General features: G+C 41.4%; 1 protein-coding gene across 1 annotated transcript in view; it reads right to left on the bottom strand.

The window, feature by feature from the left end:
* CACHD1 (cache domain containing 1) overlaps positions 1-21,883 on the bottom strand; it is a 144,391-nt gene that overhangs the window by 28,969 nt on the left and 93,539 nt on the right. Inside the window, exons 5-12 of the mRNA XM_069738196.1 lie at positions 18,565-18,691; positions 16,826-16,970; positions 15,353-15,569; positions 10,206-10,355; positions 9,787-10,020; positions 7,051-7,200; positions 4,445-4,568; positions 650-767 (exon numbers count right to left, since the gene is read on the bottom strand). Of these exons, the coding sequence (XP_069594297.1) occupies positions 650-767; positions 4,445-4,568; positions 7,051-7,200; positions 9,787-10,020; positions 10,206-10,355; positions 15,353-15,569; positions 16,826-16,970; positions 18,565-18,691 (1,265 nt within the window). The remainder of the gene's footprint in view (positions 1-649; positions 768-4,444; positions 4,569-7,050; positions 7,201-9,786; positions 10,021-10,205; positions 10,356-15,352; positions 15,570-16,825; positions 16,971-18,564; positions 18,692-21,883) is intronic.

Genomic DNA, 21,883 nt, shown 5'->3' with positions numbered 1-21,883 from the left:
ATCTTCAGCGTCGTCTGCACTGACGTTCAGGCAGAGAGCGCGCACTAACCACGTCACCGCGCCCTCTGACCTGAGCGTCACTGCAGAAGACGCTGAAGACGGAGCGGCACCAAAACGAGGAACAGGTGAATATCGCGCAGCGCTCCCCTCCCCGTTACACTCACCTGCTCCTGGCGCGTTGCAGTCCCTGCTTCCCCGGCGCTGCAGCTTCTTCCTGTACTGAGCCGTCACCGTTACCGCTCATTATAGTAATGAATATGCGGCTCCACCCCTACGGGAGGTGGAGCAGCATATTCAGTACTGTAATGAGCGGTACCATGTGACCGCTCAGTACAGGAAGAAGCTGGGGCGCCGGGAAGAAAGGGACCGTGCCAGGAGCAGGTGAGTATTATTAGATAGTCCCTGCTCCCCCCTCCCCTGCCAACCCCTGGGCATGACTTGAGTATAAGCCGAGAGGGGGACTTTCAGCCCCAAAAAAATGGGCTGAAAATATCGCCTTATACTCGAGTATATACGGTAATATTTAGGATACAATAGCAGTATGAATATTTTCATGTGGGAACGTCTAGCTTGCATATCACTGTGACTCCACCACATGCATCTATTACCATAAAAAGGATCACAATGCAGGCAGTTAGCAGGGTTTTACCATTTTCCAGGCATAGCTGACATTGTACGCCTCCTTCCCAGGGTCTCGCAGCTTGTTGACGTGCCACGACAGGGAGGAATTCACAGGCACCGCAATAACCTGACTGCCGAGGGGGAGGCTGTGGAGGAAACAGACAATGATACGTCTCCTGCAAACTAATATACAGCGTCAGCTCTGACAGAGACCGAACATCATCCACCCACGACTAAGCGTCATCAGCTGTCAGTTCACCTGCTGCAAATCAGTGACAGGGTGTATACAGATCACAGCGTGACCGACACGGACCTACTCCTGGGCCTGCAACACACGATTACGAGGAACGGACACCAGACTCACACCAGAAACACATCACAGGAGGGGAGGGAGATTCAGAAATGGAAACCTCAGGCGTATCAAATATTCAACAATATGCAACATGTCCTGGTGTTTATTATTATAGTAGTTATATTCCTGTACATAGGAGCAGCATTATAGTAGTTATATTCCTGTACATAGAAGCAGTATTATAGTAGTTATATTCTTGTACATAGGAGCAGTATTATAGTAGTTATATTCTTGCATATAGGGGCAGTATTATAGTAGTTATATTCTGGTACATAGGAGCAGTATTATAGTAGTTATATTCTTGTACATAGGGGGTAGTATTATAGTAGTTATATTCTTGTACTTAGGGGCAGTATTATAGTAGTTATATTCTTGTACATAGGAGCAGTATTATAGTAGTTATATTCTGGTACATAGGGGGCAGTGTTATAGTAGTTATATTCTTCTACATAGGAGCAGTATTATAGTAGTTATATTCTTGTACATAGGAGCAGTATTATAGTAGTTATATTCTTGTACATAGGGACAGTATTATAGTAGTTATATTCTTGTACATAGGAGCAGTATTATAGTAGTTATATTCTTGTACATAGGGGCAGTATTATAGTAGTTATATTCTTGTACATAGGGGACAGTATTATAGTAGCTATATTCTTGTACATAGGAGCAGTATTATAGTAGTTATATTCTGGTACATAGGAGACAGTATTATAGTAGTTATATTCTTGTAAATAGAGGCAGTATTATAGTAGTTATATTCTTGTACATAGAGGCAGTATTATAGTAGTTATATTCTTGTACAAGGGGGAGCAGTATTATAGTAGTTATATTCTTGTACATGGGAGCAGTATTATAGTAGTTATATTCTTGTACATAGGAGCAGTATTATAGTAGTTATATTCTTGTACATAGGGCCAGTATTATAGTAGTTATATTCCTGTACATAGGAGCAGTATTATAGTAGCTATATTCTTGTACATGGGAGCAGTATTATAGTAGTTATATTCTTGTACATAGGAGCAGTATTATAGTAGTTATATTCTGGTACATAGGGGGCAGTGTTATAGTAGTTATATTCTTCTACATAGGAGCAGTATTATAGTAGTTATATTCTTGTACATAGGGACAGTATTATAGTAGTTATATTCTTGTACATAGGAGCAGTATTATAGTAGTTATATTCTTGTACATAGGGGCAGTATTATAGTAGTTATATTCTTGTACATAGGGGACAGTATTATAGTAGCTATATTCTTGTACATAGGAGCAGTATTATAGTAGTTATATTCTGGTACATAGGAGACAGTATTATAGTAGTTATATTCTTGTACATAGGGGCAGTATTATAGTAGTTATATTCTTGTAAATAGAGGCAGTATTATAGTAGTTATATTCTTGTACATAGGAGCAGTATTATAGTAGTTATATTCTTGTACATAGAGGCAGTATTATAGTAGTTATATTCTTGTACAAGGGGGAGCAGTATTATAGTAGTTATATTCTTGTACATAGGGCCAGTATTATAGTAGTTATATTCCTGTACATAGGAGCAGTATTATAGTAGCTATATTCTTGTACATGGGAGCAGTATTATAGTAGTTATATTCTTGTACATAGAAGCAATATTATAGTAGTTATATTCTTGTACATAGGAGCAGTATTATAGTAGTTATATTCTTGTACATAGGAGCAGTATTATAGTAGTTATATTCTTGTACATAGGGCCAGTATTATAGTAGTTATATTCCTGTACATAGGAGCAGTATTATAGTAGCTATATTCTTGTACATGGGAGCAGTATTATAGTAGTTATATTCTTGTACATAGGAGCAGTATTATAGTAGTTATATTCTTGTACATAGGAGCAGTATTATAGTAGTTATATTCTTGTACATAGGGGCAGTATTATAGTAGTTATATTCTTGTACATAGGGGCAGTATTATAGTAGTTATATTCTTGTACATAGGAGCAGTATTATAGGAGTTATATTCTTGTACATAGGAGCAGTATTATAGGAGTTATATTCTTGTACATAGGAGCAGCATTATAGTAGTTATATTCTTGTACATAGGAGCAGTATTATAGTAGTTATATTCTTGTACATAGGGCCAGTATTATAGTAGTTATATTCCTGTACATAGGAGCAGTATTATAGTAGCTATATTCTTGTACATGGGAGCAGTATTATAGTAGTTATATTCTTGTACATAGGAGCAGTATTATAGTAGTTATATTCTTGTACATAGGAGCAGTATTATAGTAGTTATATTCTTGTACATAGGGGCAGTATTATAGTAGTTATATTCTTGTACATAGGGGCAGTATTATAGTAGTTATATTCTTGTACATAGGAGCAGTATTATAGGAGTTATATTCTTGTACATAGGAGCAGCATTATAGTAGTTATATTCTTGTACATAGGAGCAGTATTATAGGAGTTATATTCTTGTACATAGGGGCAGTATTATATTAGTTATATTCTTGTACATAGGGGCAGTATTATAGTAGTTATATTCTTGCACATAGGAACAGTATTATAGGAGTTATATTCTTGTACATAGGAGCAGTATTATAGTAGTTATATTCTTGTACATAGGAGCAGTATTATAGGAGTTATATTCTTGTACATAGGAGCAGTATTATAGGAGTTATATTCTTGTACATAGGGGCAGTATTATAGTAGTTATATTCTTGTACATAGGAGCAGTATTATAGTAGTTATATTCTTGTACAAGGGGGAGCAGTATTATAGTAGTTATATTCTTGTACATAGGGGAAGTATTATAGTAGTTATATTCTTGTAAATAGGGACAGTATTATAGTAACTATATTATTGTACATAGGAGCAGTATTATAGTAGTTATATTGTTGTATATAGGGGAAGTATTATAGTAGTTATATCCTTTTACTTTATTTTTTAAATGTATCCATTCTAACTTAGGAATATTCAGTGAACTATTAAGGATTTAAGATCACTTTTGGCTTGATTTATCCTTTATGCATGACATATTTTCAGTAAGTCGGACATTTCTATGATGCAGACCAGATAAGAACATAAACAGCTTCAGTTAAACCTTCTGTGGGGACTTCAGATACTTCAGACCGGGGATTATATTGTCTCTCGTTCAGTCTCTACATGACACAGACATATGGTGAATTTCTCACCCTTGGGCATCAAAGCAGCCTCAGGGACATGTTAAAACTCTTCCAGTTTGCAAGGTCATAATGGAAGAGATTGGTCATATTTGCCATATTTTGCCTTACGTAACGCAATAAAACTTGTACAGATCATTCACTCCCCTGACTTCCCATTCTCACCATTATAAACACATGAACGCTGGCCTGGACGGAGCAGGACTATGTATGGGGAAATCACGTGAGATAGCGGTCAGACGAACGACGTGATCATCCAGCAAACATGCACTTAAATAGACAGATCATCTTACCAAACATATCAATATGTCATTTACCTGAGAATATTCTGACGAACCAATGAGAATTTGGGTATGTTCTCGTAATGTATAATATCGGTGTGCAAGGGAGGCTCTACCAGCAGATACGGTCGAGTCAGCGAGGGATGCATCAATGTGTAACCTTGTAAAATAAAAAAAAAAAAAGGCAAATTAATAAAGTGCATTAGACTGATAATTAGGTAGACCTAAATATATCCACTATATAGGGCCATGAAATACATGATCAGGTTATACCTCCAAACAAGTAGTACCATGTAAACAATAGGTTACAGCTCTCAATAAATATACATGTAATAGTGTTTGTGTGACCATGTAAACGAAGGCACAACTAACAATGGAAAATTGCACAAGTTATAGCATAATGAGCATAGGTATAGTTACCAATGGAGTACTCCTGGGGACCCACCACACCCGACGCGCGTTTCGCACTGAAATGCTTCGTCCAATTTGTGCAATTTTCCATTGTTAGTTGTGCCTTCGTTTACATGGTTTCACAAACACTATTTATATGTATATTTATTGAGAGCTGTAACCTGGTACTACTTGTTTGGAGGTATAACCTGGGCTACCCGCCTGTTTTTTTTGCCTGTGCTTGTGGCAAGGTACCTAGCCTTTTATAGTTTTTATGGTGTTTAATAAAGTTTATGTATATTTTACTGGCTCGGTGATAATTAGGTAATCAGAGGCCAAAACAATCGGCAGAATATTTCTCACGAGGTTTTAGTATTTAAGGAAAGTTCACAGAATCTGTATTTCAAGTAGTTCCTTTAAGGCGGCATTTACTATGTGATAAACCTTTATACTAACCAATAGGGGGCGCCGAAATTACCGACAATAGACCTCACACAAGCGCCATATATTATAGACTAGGAACAGTGTGAAGCTTCTGTCATATATTCATTACACTACTTATTTTATTTTTCTCGCTCCCATAGCGCCATCATATTCCGCACCTCTGTACAGACATCTCTGTCCCCATTGGGGACTCGCAATCTAAATTCCCTATCGGTATTCTGTGCGTCATCATATTTTTGTAGTTTTCATTCACCAGAGTTGATTGACAACTTGTTGTTTGTTGTAGATTTTATCGTCATCATTTTGGGGTTCATACAACTTTCTGATCTCTTTTTATTCCATTTTTTTCCCCTCTTTCGTTAAGGGACAAAAAAAAAAAAAAAAAAAAACGCAACAAAACAAACCAGCAATCGGCTATTTTTCCCATTGCGGCATTCACCATATATGATAAATGTCTTCCTATTTTAGGAGGTCGCACAGTTACACATGCAGGAATGCCAAATAGTTTTTGGGTGTTTTTTTTTTTTTTATTTGCATTTCAGGAAAACTTTTACATTTTTGAGAAGGTCAGATGAATGTCGGGAGCAATTCTTTCACTTTCCTCTTTCCAACCTCTTCGATGCTGCTCCTACGATCGACTGCAGAATCTAAGAGGATCAACTGTTGCGACTGCAGCTAGCTCTGATCTGCAGCAATGATGCTCAGACGCCAGCTGTATTACACAGCCGGCCCCGTGCTCCATGGTGCAGGCTCAGCTCAGGAACCAGCTCTGCACATATCTACAATAAATGTCCGGAAAAGGTTAAAGGCGTGTTCAAGCATGGCGGCCAGAAAGAGCGTCTCCTTCTCTGGAGGACCCAGTGCGTCCCATGCGTTATACAAACAGACCAATGCTTTCAACAGAAACCATGTAATACCGCATGACTCCAGAGATGGCGCCGCAGGGAAATTGAAACACTTTGTATAATGTCACAAATTTTTTTTTTTCTTAACCAAATTTTAATGGCACGTGCACACGTTGAGGAAAGTGGTGCAGATTTTTCCGGACTGATTTTGGTAAATCTACAGGTAAACCGCACTGCAGATTTCCTGCGGAATTACCGCTATTTTTTTGCGGATTCCACCTGCGGATCCCTGTTATGGATCAGGTGTAAACGGCTGCGGAATCCACACAAAGAATTGACATGCTGCGGAATAAACAACGCTACATTTTTGTACGTTTTTTTTCTGCAGCATGTGCACTGCGGATTTTGTTTTCCATAGGTTTACATGGTACTGTAAACTCACGGAAAACTGCAGCGAATCCGCAGCGTCAAATCCGCTGCAGATCCGCAGCAAAATCCGCAACGTGTGCACACAGCCTAAGTCGACCTGTTGCTGCAAATGACCCGGCAGAGCCCGACAGCTGTAAAGTGGTCTTAGATCGGAGTGCGTAGAACAACCACATGTTCCCGTGCCGCTCCCAACCCGACTGACTGTACTCCCAGCCAAGGTTGTAAAAGCCGATGTAACGTGCCAAGCTCCTTGGCACCGCAGTTCCCGACTTGTTTATCTTGCAGGTTGGTCCAACTGCTATTTGATCTCTCATCATTTTTTTCTTTGCAGAGACACTTAATATTTATCTGTTCCGTGGCCAAACTTTGCAGTTTTGCGAGGCTACTTCAGGATAGCCCGCCATTCTCTGCAGTGTTTATTGTTACAGGGGGACGCAAGCCCTGGAAAAAGCCCAACGCGGAGCCTCGGAAGGGGTTACAACACCTCGCTGGTATGCGGTGCGGCACATCCTGCCCGCGGGATTACAACGCTACCTTTGTTATCTATGAGAAACGTGTACGAGGCCAGAGAGTCCTGGTAGTAGGTAACATCCTCGAGGATGTACGCGAGGTTCACGTCTACGCCCACGATTCCCAGGAGAAGGTTCCCAAAATAACACGGCTTGCTGACGGTCATGATGAGACCTGAAATACACAGATGGAACAGGAGGGAAACGTTACAGAAACTTGGATCAAATTTAGCTTAAGGAACCCTGCAGTAGTTTTCCAACTTTGTATTGAAAAGCTCAAAAACTTTTTTATACATAGTTAAAATTTTCATTTCTCACCGTGTTCTGCAGCTCTGATCACTGTTAATAAACCGCGGAGGCTAAAAATGCGTCTCAGAACAGCGCTAAATCACATCAACCTACAGAGCGTTACAGTGTATCAGCGCAGCTCTGAAAGGTTTCAATGTCCAAAAAAAGGATCGGACGCTATATAAAGAGAGGATTAGCGGATCTCTATACAGGAGTGATGGGGTCTCTATACTTGGAAGGGTCTGATATTGGAAGTGTATACAGGTAGAGCGGTATTCTGGGGTCTGGTCTGTATAAAGGGGTCTGATCTAGGTTCTACATACATAGAGGTGTTTGGGGCCGGGGTTAGGTCTGGTATCTGTATACGGGTGTTTCTATACCTGGAAGGGTCTAGTCCAGGGTCAGGTGGGGTGTCTGTATGGGTGAGTCTCATGTCTGTACATAAGGAGGGGCCTGGTCTGGTGGTCTGTATACATGAAGAGGCTGGCTTGTATGAAGTCTATTCACAGTAATCTAGTTTGGGGTCTGTATACATGAAGAGGCCTGGTCTGGTGGTCTGTATACATGAAGAGGCTGGCTTGTATGAAGTCTATTCACAGTAATCTAGTTTGGGGTCTGTATACATGAAGGGGTCTGGTCCGCAGGCCTGTATACATGAAGAGGCCTGGTCTGGTGGTCTGTATACATGAAGAGGCTGGCTTGTATGAAGTCTATTCACATTAATCTAGTTTGGGGTCTGTATACATGAAGAGGCCTGGTCTGGTGGTCTGTATAAATGAAGAGGCTGGCTTGTCTGAAGTAAATTCACATTAATCTAGTTTGGGGTCTGTATACATTTAGGGGTCTGGTCTGGTGGTCTGTATACATGAAGGGGCCTGGTCTGGTGGTCTGTATACATGAAGGGGCCTGGTCTGGTGGTCTGTATACATGAAGGGGCCTGGTCTGGTGGTCTTTATACATGAAGGGGCCTGGTCTGGTGGTCTGTATACATGAAGGGGCCTGGTCTGGTGGTCTTTATACATGAAGGGGCCTGGTCTGGTGGTCTCTATACAGGAAGGGGTCTGGTCTGGTAGTCTGTATACATGAAGGGGCCTGGTCTGGTAGTCTGTATACATGAAGGGGCCTGATCTGGTGGTCTGTATACATGAAGGGGCCTGGTCTGGTGGTCTGTATACTGGAAGGGATCTGGTCTGGTGGTCTCTATACAGGAAGGGGTCTGGTCTGGCTTCTGTATATAATGACAGATCTGGTGTGGGGTCTGCATTCAATTTTGGGGTGCAGTGAAGTCCTATGTATTTTTTGTGATTCAAATGCCAAAGCTTAGGCGACCATCTTCAGTTAATTTCCAGGGCATGCAGAAGAAGAAAAAAAGTTGCAGTCTTCAGAATCTCTCAGGTTTCTTCCTCATTGTGTTCGCAATGATACAATGTAACTAACGGCAGTTGTGTGAAGAACATTATCCACAGACCAAACACAACTCAAAAAAAGACCGGACAAGAATTTCAGGACAAAGAGGGTTAAAAACACATAATAAAAATCAGACGACGTAATGATTAAACATCTAGTATCTACCACATAGGAGCAACAACAAGCGCTCAATAACGCCGTCAGATGGCGAATAACCAAATAAGTACAAAAGGTCGTCCCCAGAGCCGATGTTCAGAGCCGAGAGAGGCCTCATGTTCTGGGAATTTTTATCTGACCTGGAGATCGGCCACTTGTGACAACTTTTTGCACTTATCTGATTGACCTCCTTTTGGACAATTTTTGATTTCTTTTTTTTTTTTTTACTTAATTGCATGTATTTTTGGCTAAAAATCATTTTTGCTATTGGGTTTCATTACAAATTTTGCACGGTTTGGACTTTACAGGTCTTTGTTTCCCTGCATGTTCAACTTCAATGTGGTCTATGGTCATAATTCAGCTGAGAGGAGCTCAGAAAAAGACAGATAAGAGAGATACAAAGGTTCCTGTCAGTATGAGCGCACTGATGGATTCTCAGTAAGAGCTCCGGCTCACAACCAGCACTTAATAAACCAAAATATTTGTGCACAACTCAAAAGTTGTGCAAAAATATTTCAACAACTCGTGTTTAGTCGTACAAATGTGCCAATATTTGCTGGACGGAGATCTGCGCTAGTAGTTACGCTACTTTAGTGGAGTAACTTACCCTAGAAATGCAGTCCAGTGCCTGACCATCTCTGGTGGCGGACCTCCCCATTTACCCGCTGCCCCCTATTCGTTAGGCGGCGTTACACCCATGCGTCTCCAGAGAGCTCCTGCATTAAGGCCGGTGCGCACAATGCCAGCCCAAATTAAATGGGGCCCTAGGTTCTCTATCTTTGACATAAATGACAATGGGGCCAGAATGAGTGAATCTCTCAATCACCTGGTCAACACCATTGCAACACAAATGAAGACCCCCATTCTTTACACTGCAGGCTGTATTCAGAAAACAGTGTTTAGGACTCACCGTCGCCCATCTCGTCAGAGTACGGAAGGCTGAACACGGCCTCGTCGATCATGCGGTTCGGCAGGTTTGTATAAAATCTCCCCACCGTCGTCTCCAGGTTGCTGAGCTGATTTAGGACCATCATGCTCCCCTTGGTCACAGGAAGGCCACTCTTATCAGAAAAGCCGTATTTTGCTGAATTCTGCTCGGCAAGATCACGGAGGAACGCCAACTCCTTCAAACCGGTCACTCCCTCTAACAAGAAGAATGGGGAGAGAAACACTGTGTAATACTTCATCTCTCCTGTGGGGGCGCTGCAGGGGCACGGTACACTTGCAGCCAGGTTTATCCATGGATGGCTAATTATTATGGAACCCTTCTAACAAAGCAGAGAACCCTTTAGGTGTTGTAATCCTCACCCCTACAAACTATGGCCTCACCGTTCATTATGGCGTACGTAAGGATCATGACCGAATTGTTCAGCTGACTGTTCTCCTCATTAATGGCTCTCAGAGTGGATTTCTTATCCTCCTCGGAGGAATCCCTGGAGGTGGTTCCAGCGGATAAATAGATAATCACCAGGTCTGTATCTGGGAAAGAAAAACGCAAAGAACGTAAAGTAATAGAATTTAACCAACCACAAACTCACAAGACATTAGGAGGTGGGGTGTGCTGGGACATATAAAGCCCAACTATGAATGTAGGCCAGGACTGGTATCCACATACATGGAGGAATCTAGTCTGGAGTCTAAAAGTGTTTGGTCTGGTTTCTGTATACAGGAAAGTGTCTGTGGACACGCTTGGTGTAGGTATACAATAGAAGGTTCTGATCCGAGATCAGTATTTCTGCAGGGATATCGTCTGGGATCAGCATACATGGGAGGAATCTGGTCTGAGATCCACATACATAGAGGTTTCTGGCCTGGGATCCGTATACATGAAGGGTTCTGGCCCGGGATCCATATACATGGAGATTTCAAGCCCGGGATCCGTATACATGGAGGGTTCTGGCCTGGGATCCATATACATGGAGGATTCTGGACCCGGGATCCGTATACATGAAAGGTTCTGGCCCAGGAACCATATACATGGAGATTTCAAGCCCGGGATCCGTATACATGGAGGGTTCTGGCCTGGGATCCATATACATGGAGGATTCTGGACCCGGGATCCGTATACATGAAAGGTTCTGGCCCGGGATCCATATACATGGAGATTTCAAGCCCGGGATCCATATACATGGAGGGTTTTGGTCTGGGATCCGTATACATGGAGGGTTCTGGCCCGGGATCCGTATACATGGAGGGTTCTGGTCCAGAGTCAGTATACATGTAGAGTTCTGGCCCGGGATGAATATACATGGAGGGTTCTGGTCTGGGATCCGTATACATGGAGGGTTCTGGTCTGGGATCCGTATACATGGAGGGTTCTCGCCCGGGATTTGTGTACATGGAGGGTTCTGGCCAGGGATCCGGATACATGGAGAGTTCTGGCCTGGGATCCGTATACATGGAGAGTTCTGGCCTGGGATCCGTATACATAGAGAGTTCTGGCCTAGGATTCATGTACATGGAGGGTTTTGGCCTGGGATCTGTGCCTGGGATCTGTACCTGGGTTGGTCTGGTCTGGATCTTGAAGGGTCTGGTCTGGGGTCTGTTTACAGAGAGGGTTCTGGTTTAAGTTCTGCATACATGGAAAGATCTAACCGGATTTAGTCTGGGGATCGAAGGTGTCTGCTCTGGCTTCTGTATGTCTGTAGATGTCTAGCCGGGCTCAGGTGTCTGCACACGTGGTGGGACAGACATGGGGTTTCGATCTGAATTAAGGGTGTGTGTATACGTATATTACACACACAGCCAGTGATGGGTCCTCTAAGTATCGCTCTAAATTCTTATACTTGTCATCCATTACTAGAAGACCTGCTCCGCATTTACCAATGACTCCAGCGTTTAAATATAAGCCTCGGCAAAACTGGATTTTTTTTTTTCTTTTGTTAAGTAATAATGGATGAAAATAAAAAAATGTTGGCGGAGTTCTGCTTTGTATATAATTTGCCAAGACAAAAGTCTAAATGCAGGATGCGGAGAAAATAGATTTCCCCAAAGAACAATAGGTGACTTGCATTTAACATCCGCTCTCACTGGTAACATGAGAGGATCCCAAAAAGATCCAAAAAACTAATATATACATATAATGCATAAATATGCAAAAAGTGAGGCCAATCACCACACTCAGGGTGGTATATAGGCACATCACCGACATGTTACACAGCCAGATCTCCCTGTTTCATAGGCAGCACAGTCCAGCCATTGTCTGTATCCCACACTTGGCCTTTAACATGTATATGGATTTATTGTGATGTTTTACTAAAAACCCCAATGGGAAATAATGGCAGCAACTGGAGCAGAAGACATTTCTAGAAATAAACATCTGCTCCATTATTACGAGTATGAGTAGGTTCAGGTTCACGCATCGGGGAGCAGTTTAAGGTAAAGTCTCCTCTGTAGCCGAGGTTTTCATATTCCAGAAAATGGCTGAAGTGTTAGTAGCTTGGAGATTGTGGAGTTATAGCTCAGGGTCGGCAATCACTGTGCTATGGAAAAAGAACATTTTATCCTAAATCATTGAAGCCGGGAAAAGCCAAGTGACCACATGTATGACTGATGGAAGACTGACGACTGCTCAGACCATTTCAGAGGAATAAAGAACAGGTATACAGTGGCAGGTAAAGGTTTGTGCACCCCTGGCCAAAATTACTGTGTAAGATGAAATGATCTCTAAAAGGCCTAAAGTTAAAGATGACATTTCCTTTGTATTTTAGGCAAAATATTGATGTATATATTGTCATTTTTACATTTTAAAAATTACAAAAAGGAAAATGGGTCAATGCAAAAGTTTGGGCAACCTTGGAGATTTGAGTGCTCAGATAACTTTGACCAAGGCTAAGAATATAACTACTAAAATACTGCTCCTCTGTACAAGAATATAACTACTATAATACTGCTCCTCTGTATGAAAATATAACTACTAAAATACTGCCCCCTATGTACAAGAATATAACTACTATAATACTGCCCCTATGTACAAGAATATAACTACTATAATACTGCCCCCTATGTACAAGAATATAACTACTATAATACTGCCTCTATGTACAAGAATATAACTACTATAATACTGCTCCTCTGTATGAAAATATAACTACTATAATACTGCCCCCTATGTACAAGAATATAACTACTATAATACTGCTCCTATGTACAAGAATATAACTACTATAATATTGCCCCTATGTACAAGAATATAACTACTATAATACTGCTCCTATATACACGAATTTAACTACTATAATACTGCTCCTATGTACAAGAATATAACTACTATAATACTGCTCCTCTGTACGAAAATATAACTACTATAATACTGCCCCCTATGTACAAGAATATAACTACTATAATACTGCTCCTATGTACAAGAATATAACTACTATAATACTGCTCCTATGTACAAGAATATAACTACCATAATACTGCCCCTATGTACAAGAATATAACTACTATAATACTGCTCCTCTGTACGAAAATATAACTACTATAATACTGCCCTTATGTACAAGAATATAACTAATATAATACTGCCCCTATGTACAAGAATATAACTACTATAATACTGCTCCTCTGTACAAAAATATAACTACTATAATACTGCCCCCTATGTACAAGAATATAACTACTATAATACTGCTCCTATATACACGAATATAACTACTATAATACTGCTCCTATGTACAAGAATATAACTACTATAATACTGCTCCTATGTACAAGAATATAACTACTATAATACTGCTCCTATGTAGAAGAATATAACTACTATAATATTGCTCCTATGTACAAGAATATAACTACTATAATACTGCTCCTATGTACAAGAATATAACTACTATAATATTGCCCCTATGTACAAGAATATAACTACTATAATACTGCTCCTATATACACGAATTTAACTACTATAATACTGCTCCTATGTACAAGAATATAACTACTATAATACTGCTCCTCTGTACGAAAATATAACTACTATAATACTGCCCCCTATGTACAAGAATATAACTACTATAATACTGCCCCTATGTACAAGAATATAACTACTATAATACTGCTCCTATGTACAAGAATATAACTACTATAATACTGCCCCCTATGTACAAGAATATAACTACTATAATATTGCCCCTATATACAAGAATATAACTACTATAATACTGCTCCTATGTACAAGAATATAACTACTATAATACTGCCCCTATGTACAAGAATATAAATACTATAATACTGCCCCTATGTACAAGAATATAACTAATATAATACTGCCCCTATGTGCAAGAATATAAATACTATAATACTGCCCCTATGTACAAGAATATAACTACTATAATACTGCCCCTATGTACAAGAATATAACTACTATAATATTGCCCCTATATACAAGAATATAACTACTATAATACTGCTCCTATGTACAAGAATATAACTACTATAATACTGCCCCTATGTACAAGAATATAACTACTATAATACTGCCCCTATGTACAAGAATATAACTACTATAATACTGCCCCTATGTACAAGAATATAACTACTATAATACTGCTCCTATGTACAAGAATATAACTACTATAATACTGCCCCTATGTACAAGAATAAAACTACTATAATACTGCCCCTATGTACAAGAATAAAACTACTATAATACTGCCTATTTGCCCATGAGACGAAGAATCATCTGCAAGGTTTTTTTCTTTGTTTGATGAAGCTATAAAACCTGCCAATTGCTGTCCTCAATAAGAAGGGCAAACAGTGCCCGGGAGCTTCTCAACCCCGGATCTGGAGCATGATGAAAGAGGCACGTACTGTATTGTGTGAAGAGTTTTCAATCTGCAAACACTCAAGAAGAATTTGGATTTCTACCTTGTGTTCCCTCTAAAAAGAAGTATTGTTATAAGGAAATAGAATATCAGCTGGGGTGCAGTAAGTGATAAAGATACTGTAAGGATTTAATAATGCCTTTAACAAGAATAAATAAAGAGTGTCTTAAGCAAAAACAAAAAAAAATGTGGACAGCTAGGTATTTCCAGAGTTAAATTATAATATAATTTTTTTATATATATTTTCATATATACTGTATATATACTGCATATATATGTGTGTGTGTGTGTGTGTGTGTGTGTGTGTGTGTGTGTGTGTGTGTGTGTATGTATGTATATATATATATATTTCCTTTCTTTCTGTTTTTATATTTTTTTAATTGACATTTTGTATTATTTGAGCATACTTTTTTCTTGCATATTCTGTAATGTTATTTTTGTATCATTTTGTTTGCATATTTTGTATTATTTCTGCATATTTTGTATCGTTATTTGTATTTAATTTACTTATTTTGCATTGTTATTTGTGCTTTTCTTGCATATTTTGCATTGCGTATTTTGGGGGGGATGTTTTGTATTATTTGTGTATTTTTTTTGCACATTTTGTATTTTTTGGCATGTTTTGTATTATTTTCTACATTTGGCAGCAGTCCTTACTTGGCTGCACTCTGGTGCCATTATTTGTGTTCCGGATCAGCTGGTACGCCTTCTGAAAGCCGAGTGCGTGCTGCGTGGGGCTGTCCGCGGACTTGACGCCGCTCACAAAGCTGGCCATCTCTCTCTTTGCATCGCTGGTGGCCGGTGACAGAAACGTCTTATAACACTGGTCCAGAGAACAGGTTCTCACCACGTCGGCCACGGTCAGGACTGAAATCTGGAAGAGAAAAAAAAAAAAATTCCCGTTGTTTTCTAGCAGAAGAGGCTGGAAAGCTCCTGCGGCCGCGCTGCCGACCTTGTAAAAACATTTGTCTACATTGTTATTCTTCTTCTTCACAGCCAATGTCCAGAGGAATATTCCCGGAGACTCCCTGGATTATTTCTAGGATGTATGGAGATTGCAGATGTGCCGCGCTCGCTTTGCTCCGCTGCCAACGACTGAATTCATCTCTAAACATTTTGCTCGCTTTTTTTATTTTGCAAGTATTTTAGTTGTCAGGGATCCCAAAATTTGTAAAACACATTTCCTATCTCTGCATGTAGGTAAGAATCTCAGGAGGCTTCTACTAAGGGTCACACAGCAGATGCACCAAAGTGGTAATACTCACTGATTCCACTAGGTGGTGCCGGGTGAATTCTGGACCAGTTTCTAGCACTCAGGTTCCCTTCCCCCACACAAGGGTGAAATGATTAAAGGGGTTATCCACAATCAATAAGAAAAAGTCAACTTTTTTTTTTCTTTTTTTCCGTTTTTTATTTTGGCTAAGCACTATACTCTGCTCCATAGATGACGAAAGTGTACCTGTCGGATAGAAAGACATGGCTGCTTTTTTTTTTTTTTTTGCTAGAAACAGCGCCACACCTGTCCACAGGCTATATGTGGTATTGAAAATGAACCATAATGACTTCAAATGGAGCGAAGCTGCCATAATAGACACAATCCATGGATAGGAATGGCGCTGTTCCTGGAAAAAAAATAAACTAATAGATAACAAAAGGAGCAGCAATGTGCGTGCAAAACCCCTGCTCAATTCTAAGGGGGATCACAGAACCCTTGCTCTCATGACTAATTGGCCCCCAGCGATTAGATGCCTTTAAGAGGACTCTCTAAGGTCAGTGATTAATTGCTACCCCTCATCAAAGCTTGGGGTGACCCGTCTAAGCCTCCATGCGTCTCCCAATGCTTGGAAATTAGGGAGCATTTCCATCACCGGATTTTTTGGCAATTACCAGCCTGACACCAAATCTCCGCACCTGAACTGACCACCTGGTAACTATTGTTCCTATTCACTGTTGACAGCACAGGCCATGAAAACAGTGAAGCACAAAAGTATGTTAAAAAGTTTGAAAAACGTTTTCATTATAACCCCCCACCCTCCCTACTACTGCTAAATAAGCATCCCCCCCCCCAGTTACAGTTTATTATTCCAGGCAGAAGAGAGTTTGGGGGTTTATTTTTTAGAAATGCGTCACCTTATCGTGTTCATCGATGGAGTTCAGGATGACCTGCACGGCGTCCTTGGCGATCTGCAGCTGCGTCTCTGTGATTGACGCCCCGTGGTCCATGATGACGACAATGTGCTTAGACTGCGGCCTCACGGTGGAGACATAAATGGGTCTAATGAGGGAAGAAGAGGTATCATTAATATAAAAAAGCTGCAGACGAGTGTCAACGAACGATGCATAAATCAATAGTGCAAGAAACTTTATACTATGAGAGAAATCTACTTTCGCCTCTTATGAGCCTCTTTCCTCCCCTTTGCCTACTGAACTCATCATTCACTCTGAAAAATTGCTAAAATTAGGAATCGCCACCTCATTGAGGAATCAAATTACTGCTGCCTATTAAGGTCCATGGAGAGCAGAGAAGTAAGACATGTGCAATGACGTGCTGCTGATTTCTAGGAAATGTGTATCTCCTCTCAGAGCTGGATTCACAGCCACACTGCTCAGTACTACTATACAATTCTTTCCATATCGCTTCTGAACGAATGCTAAATAGAGACAGGAGAGCAGGAATTCCTCATATCTGTATGTGCTGTGTATGGGAGACATCGTAGCAGATCATCTCTACCCACTAGCTCAGAGACTACTGAAAATTAGAAATGGACCCTGCAGAGGGAAAAACTGGTGAAAAATGCAGGATACAAGTCATGTAATGACCAGATATTGTGTTATTCATCTTGTGCTCACCTGAAATAACGGGTACAGGAATTTCCTTACCAGTATGGACTCCTCAGTTATGGAGGTCTGCAGTGAGACCACCCCATTGAGCCTTCTCAAGTCTGACGCGTTTTATAGTTCCTTGTGCACAAAGCTCTGCGTTGGTATAAGTAGAGCTGAGAATCCCCAGCTGCTCAGAGTTTTGGACAAGGATGGAGACAGATTTTGGGTCTTAATGATCTCTGGCTTAAATCGCTCTTTTTGCTACACCCGGGCTCGGTCTGGGGTCTAGAGCAATCAGCATGGAAGCGATGAGGGGGCTTGGACCGGAGAAGGGGGCAGAAGAGGAATGTGCTTAAGACTAATCTCAGATGCTTGGCTACATAAACAGATTGTCAGATGGTCTGCAGGATGGAGGCCATGTGGCGCGGCGCCGTGTTCTGCGGACTCTAGGAATACGGCTACGCCAACTGTGTATACAGCGAGGAGCATGGACAACGGAGCAACGCCACCGGGTACAACGCCAGCCGTGAAGGGATGACTCCATCCAAAGCTTCACATCAAAGTTTCAAAGATCTCTGTTTGCTGTCAGTGAACAGAAGTTACCCCCCAAATCCCTGATTACGCACAGCGCCGGCACCCTGCCCCCAGGCTTGTCCCAGTGCGAGCAGGATCAATTTAAGCAAGAAAGTTTCTGTTCACTGACAGTAAGCAGCGATCATGAAACTAGTAAGAAAGCGAATCACAAAAAAGTTACAAAACCGTAGAACTTTTTTTCACATATGATAAAATCAAAAACATCTTTAAAAAACGGGTCTTCCCACGTTATAAACTATGGCCGGCCTTATGCAAGGGGCTGGCTGCAGTTTCTTACAGAGCTAGGTTGCCGGGAGCGCTGCTCTGGAGGGAAAACTTAGAGGCAGCTGCAGTGCTACACCAGAGCTGCAATTCCAGCATATTCCCCTAAGGTTATAGTTAGTAAATTAATCATTCTGGCTGCGCGCCGCTTACAATAGGGAACAGTTAGCGGCAGCAGCTCCGCTTCTCACCTGCTGCGATGCTCGTAGTTCCCTTTACATCTGAACTTGTGAGCTGGAAAAACGGTAAAAATTCCTTCTTCAGAGCTAAAATACTGCCACTTAATGCCAGGGTTAGACTTCAGGTTGTCTGCAAGGACTGAGATAGAAAAAAGGCAAAAATAAGAGACAATTATACAGTGGGAGAAGATAGAGACGTGTGATCCACAGCACAAAGCACCATACATACATATCATAGAACACCAGGGGGCGCAGACGTCGGGGTTACGGGAAAGCTGGGTGACAATGCCTGCGAGAGATCAGGGGCTCATTCAGCTTTTCCTAGAAACCCACATAACTAGCAGAAGGTCGAGCAGACTATTAATGTAAAATAAACGCTCCTGGGGCTCACAGCAGCACAAAGTATTTCAGAAGAGGCGTTACAAGCATTTATTCAGTGAGGGTGGTGCTGCCAGGGAGGAAGGGGCACTGTCCCAGACAAGCAGAGCCATGGCATTGGAAAAGATTCATTTTTCTGCCCTAATCCGCTGCTTGTTCTTCACTTCTTGGGGCACATGCCCGATAGCCTTCGCCCCCCAGTTACACCCCTAAGGCAGGGTTGCCTGCGCCCCTTGTTTGCACAGCGTCCATAATACAGATCGATCCTCGCCGGGTACAAAGCATCATTCTCTCCGCTCTTGTGTCCTTATCCCCAGGAATGTTAATAGTATAGCAAACCACTAATATCGCCCCTCCCCCGCCATAAAGAGACACCGCAGCACGGACAGTGAAAACAAACACCCGGCGGAGCATTGTTCAGCACCGCCAAGCATTGTCTCAGACTTCAATCAGAATAAAGGCGACACATCTGGCCGCACATTCCCCTTACATCAGGACCACATTTCAGAGCTTTTTTCACTTCCACATTTCCTTCCTCTTTCTTCCTGTTATGTTTATGGTCAAAATGCAAAACTCCGTAGAGTCGCTCAAAAGCAACTGGAATCGCAGGGTTAAACCAGTAGCCTATAAGGAGCGAGATCCTCAGCCGAAATAAAAGAATGTAAAAAGGGACAAATAGACAAAAATAACAAACGTTACCGCAGGTAGGGAACTTTGCTGGAAATTCTGCCAACTTCAACCAGAATAGCATCTATGGGGAAAGCCTGACCGTCACCAAACTTCTACCATCTGGGACTGATCGGAGGGAGAGTGGTGCGATGGCGGAGTGGTGCTACACGGGTCTGGCAGCCGCACATCTTCACTCATGGAAATGTGTCTTCATCCTCTGGGGGTAACTGCCGACACCTGGGGGCCCATTGGGAGAGCCAAATCAAGGGTCTGTCTGTCCGCTGCACAAACATACAGTTATATGAAAAAGTTTGGGCACCCCTATTAATCTTAAACTTAATGTTTTATAAAAATTGTTTTTTTTTTTGCAACAGCTATTTCAGTTTCATATATCTAATAACTGTTGGACACAGTAATGTTTCTGCCTTGAAATGAGGTTTATTGTACTAACAGAAAATGTGCAATCTGCATTCAAACAAAATTTGACAGGTGCATAAGTATGGGCACCCCACCAGAAAAGTGACATTAATATTTAGTAGATCCTCCTTTTGCAAAAATAACAGCCTCTAGTCGCTTCCTGTAGCTTTTAATGAGTTCCTGGATCCTGGATGAAGGTATTTTTGACCATTCCTCTTTACAAAACAATTCCAGTTCAGTTAAGTTTGATGGTCGCCGAGCATGGACAGCCCTCTTCAAATGATCCCAGAGATGTTCAATGATATTCAGGTCTGGGGACTGGGATGGCCATTCCAGAACAGTGTAATTGTTCCTCTGCATGAATGCCTGAGTAGATTTGGAGCGGTGTTTTGGATCATTGTCTTGCTGAAAGATCCATCCCCTGCGTAACTTCAACTTTGTCACTGATTCATGAACATTATTGTCAAGAATCTGCTGATACTGAGAGGAATCCATGCATCCCTCAACTTTAACAAGATTCCCGGTGCCGGCATTGGCCACGCAGCCCCAAAGCATGATGGAACCTCCACCAAATTTTACTGTGGGTAGCAAGTGTTTTTCTTGGAATGCTGTGTTTTTGGCCACCATGCATGACGCCTTTTTCTATGACCAAACAACTCAATCTTGGTTTCATCAGTCCACAGGACCTTCTTCCAAAAAGAAATTGGCTTCTCCACATGTGCTTTTGCATACCTCAGCCGAATCTGTTTGTGGCGTGCTTGCAGAAAGGGCTTCTTTCGCATCACTCTCCCATACAGCTTCTCCTTGTGCAAAGTGCGTTGTATAGTTGACCGATGCACAGTGACACCATCTGCAGCAAGTTGATGCTGCAGCTCTCTGGAGGTGGTCTGAGGATTGTCCTTGACTGATCTCACCATTCTTCTTCTCTGCCTTTCTGATGTTTTTCTTGGCCTGCCACTTCTGGCCTTAACAAGAACTGTACCTGTGTTCTTCCATTTCCTTACTATGTTCCCCACAGTGGAAATTGACAGGTTAAATCTCTGAGACAGCTTTTGGTATCCTTCTCCTGAACAACTATGTTGAATAATCTTTGTTTTCAGATCATTAGACAGTTGTTTTGAGGAGCCCATGATGCCACTCTTCAGGGGAGATTCAAACAGGAGAACAACTTGCAAGTGGCCACTTTAAGTAGCTTTTCTCATGATTGCATACACCTGGCTATGAAGTTCAAAGCTCAATGAGGTTAGAAAAACAAAAAAAAAACTGCTTTAGTAAGTCAGTAACAAGTAGGTAGGAGTATTTAAAACAAGAAAATGATAAGGGTGCCCATACTTATGCACCTGTCAAATTTTGTTTGAATGCAGATTGCACATTTTCTGTTAGTACAATAAACCTCATTTCAAGGCAGAAACATTACTGTGTCCAACAGTTATTAGATATATGAAACTGAAATAGCTGTTGCAAAAAAAAACAATTTTTATAAAACATTAAGCTTAAGATTAATAGGGGTGCCCAAACTTTTTCATATAACTGTGTATGGTTCACAAGGATGAGAAACGATTATAATGCGGCTATCAGCAGCTTTATACCCCAAATATTAAAGGGGTATGGCGCCAATAACCACTAGGACCTGCCATCACTTTCTAATCAATGGGTGTCCAACCTCAGGGCCTTCCACCGATTCTGAGAAAACAGGTTCACAGTAACTATTTGGACTGCATCGCTGCACAGCAGCATCATGACCACGTGCTGTGCAGGGAGCTACAACGAGGTGGACAGCCCAGAGGTCAGGAGAGCAGATGAGCTGTGCAGGGAGCGACAACGAGGTGGACAGCCCAGAGGTCAGGAGAGCAGCTGAGATGTGCAG

The sequence above is a fragment of the Ranitomeya imitator genome, chromosome 8 (genome assembly GCF_032444005.1).
Source record: "Ranitomeya imitator isolate aRanImi1 chromosome 8, aRanImi1.pri, whole genome shotgun sequence".
Taxonomy (NCBI): Eukaryota; Metazoa; Chordata; class Amphibia; order Anura; family Dendrobatidae; genus Ranitomeya; species Ranitomeya imitator.
This window is presented reverse-complemented; position numbering and strand designations above follow the sequence as displayed.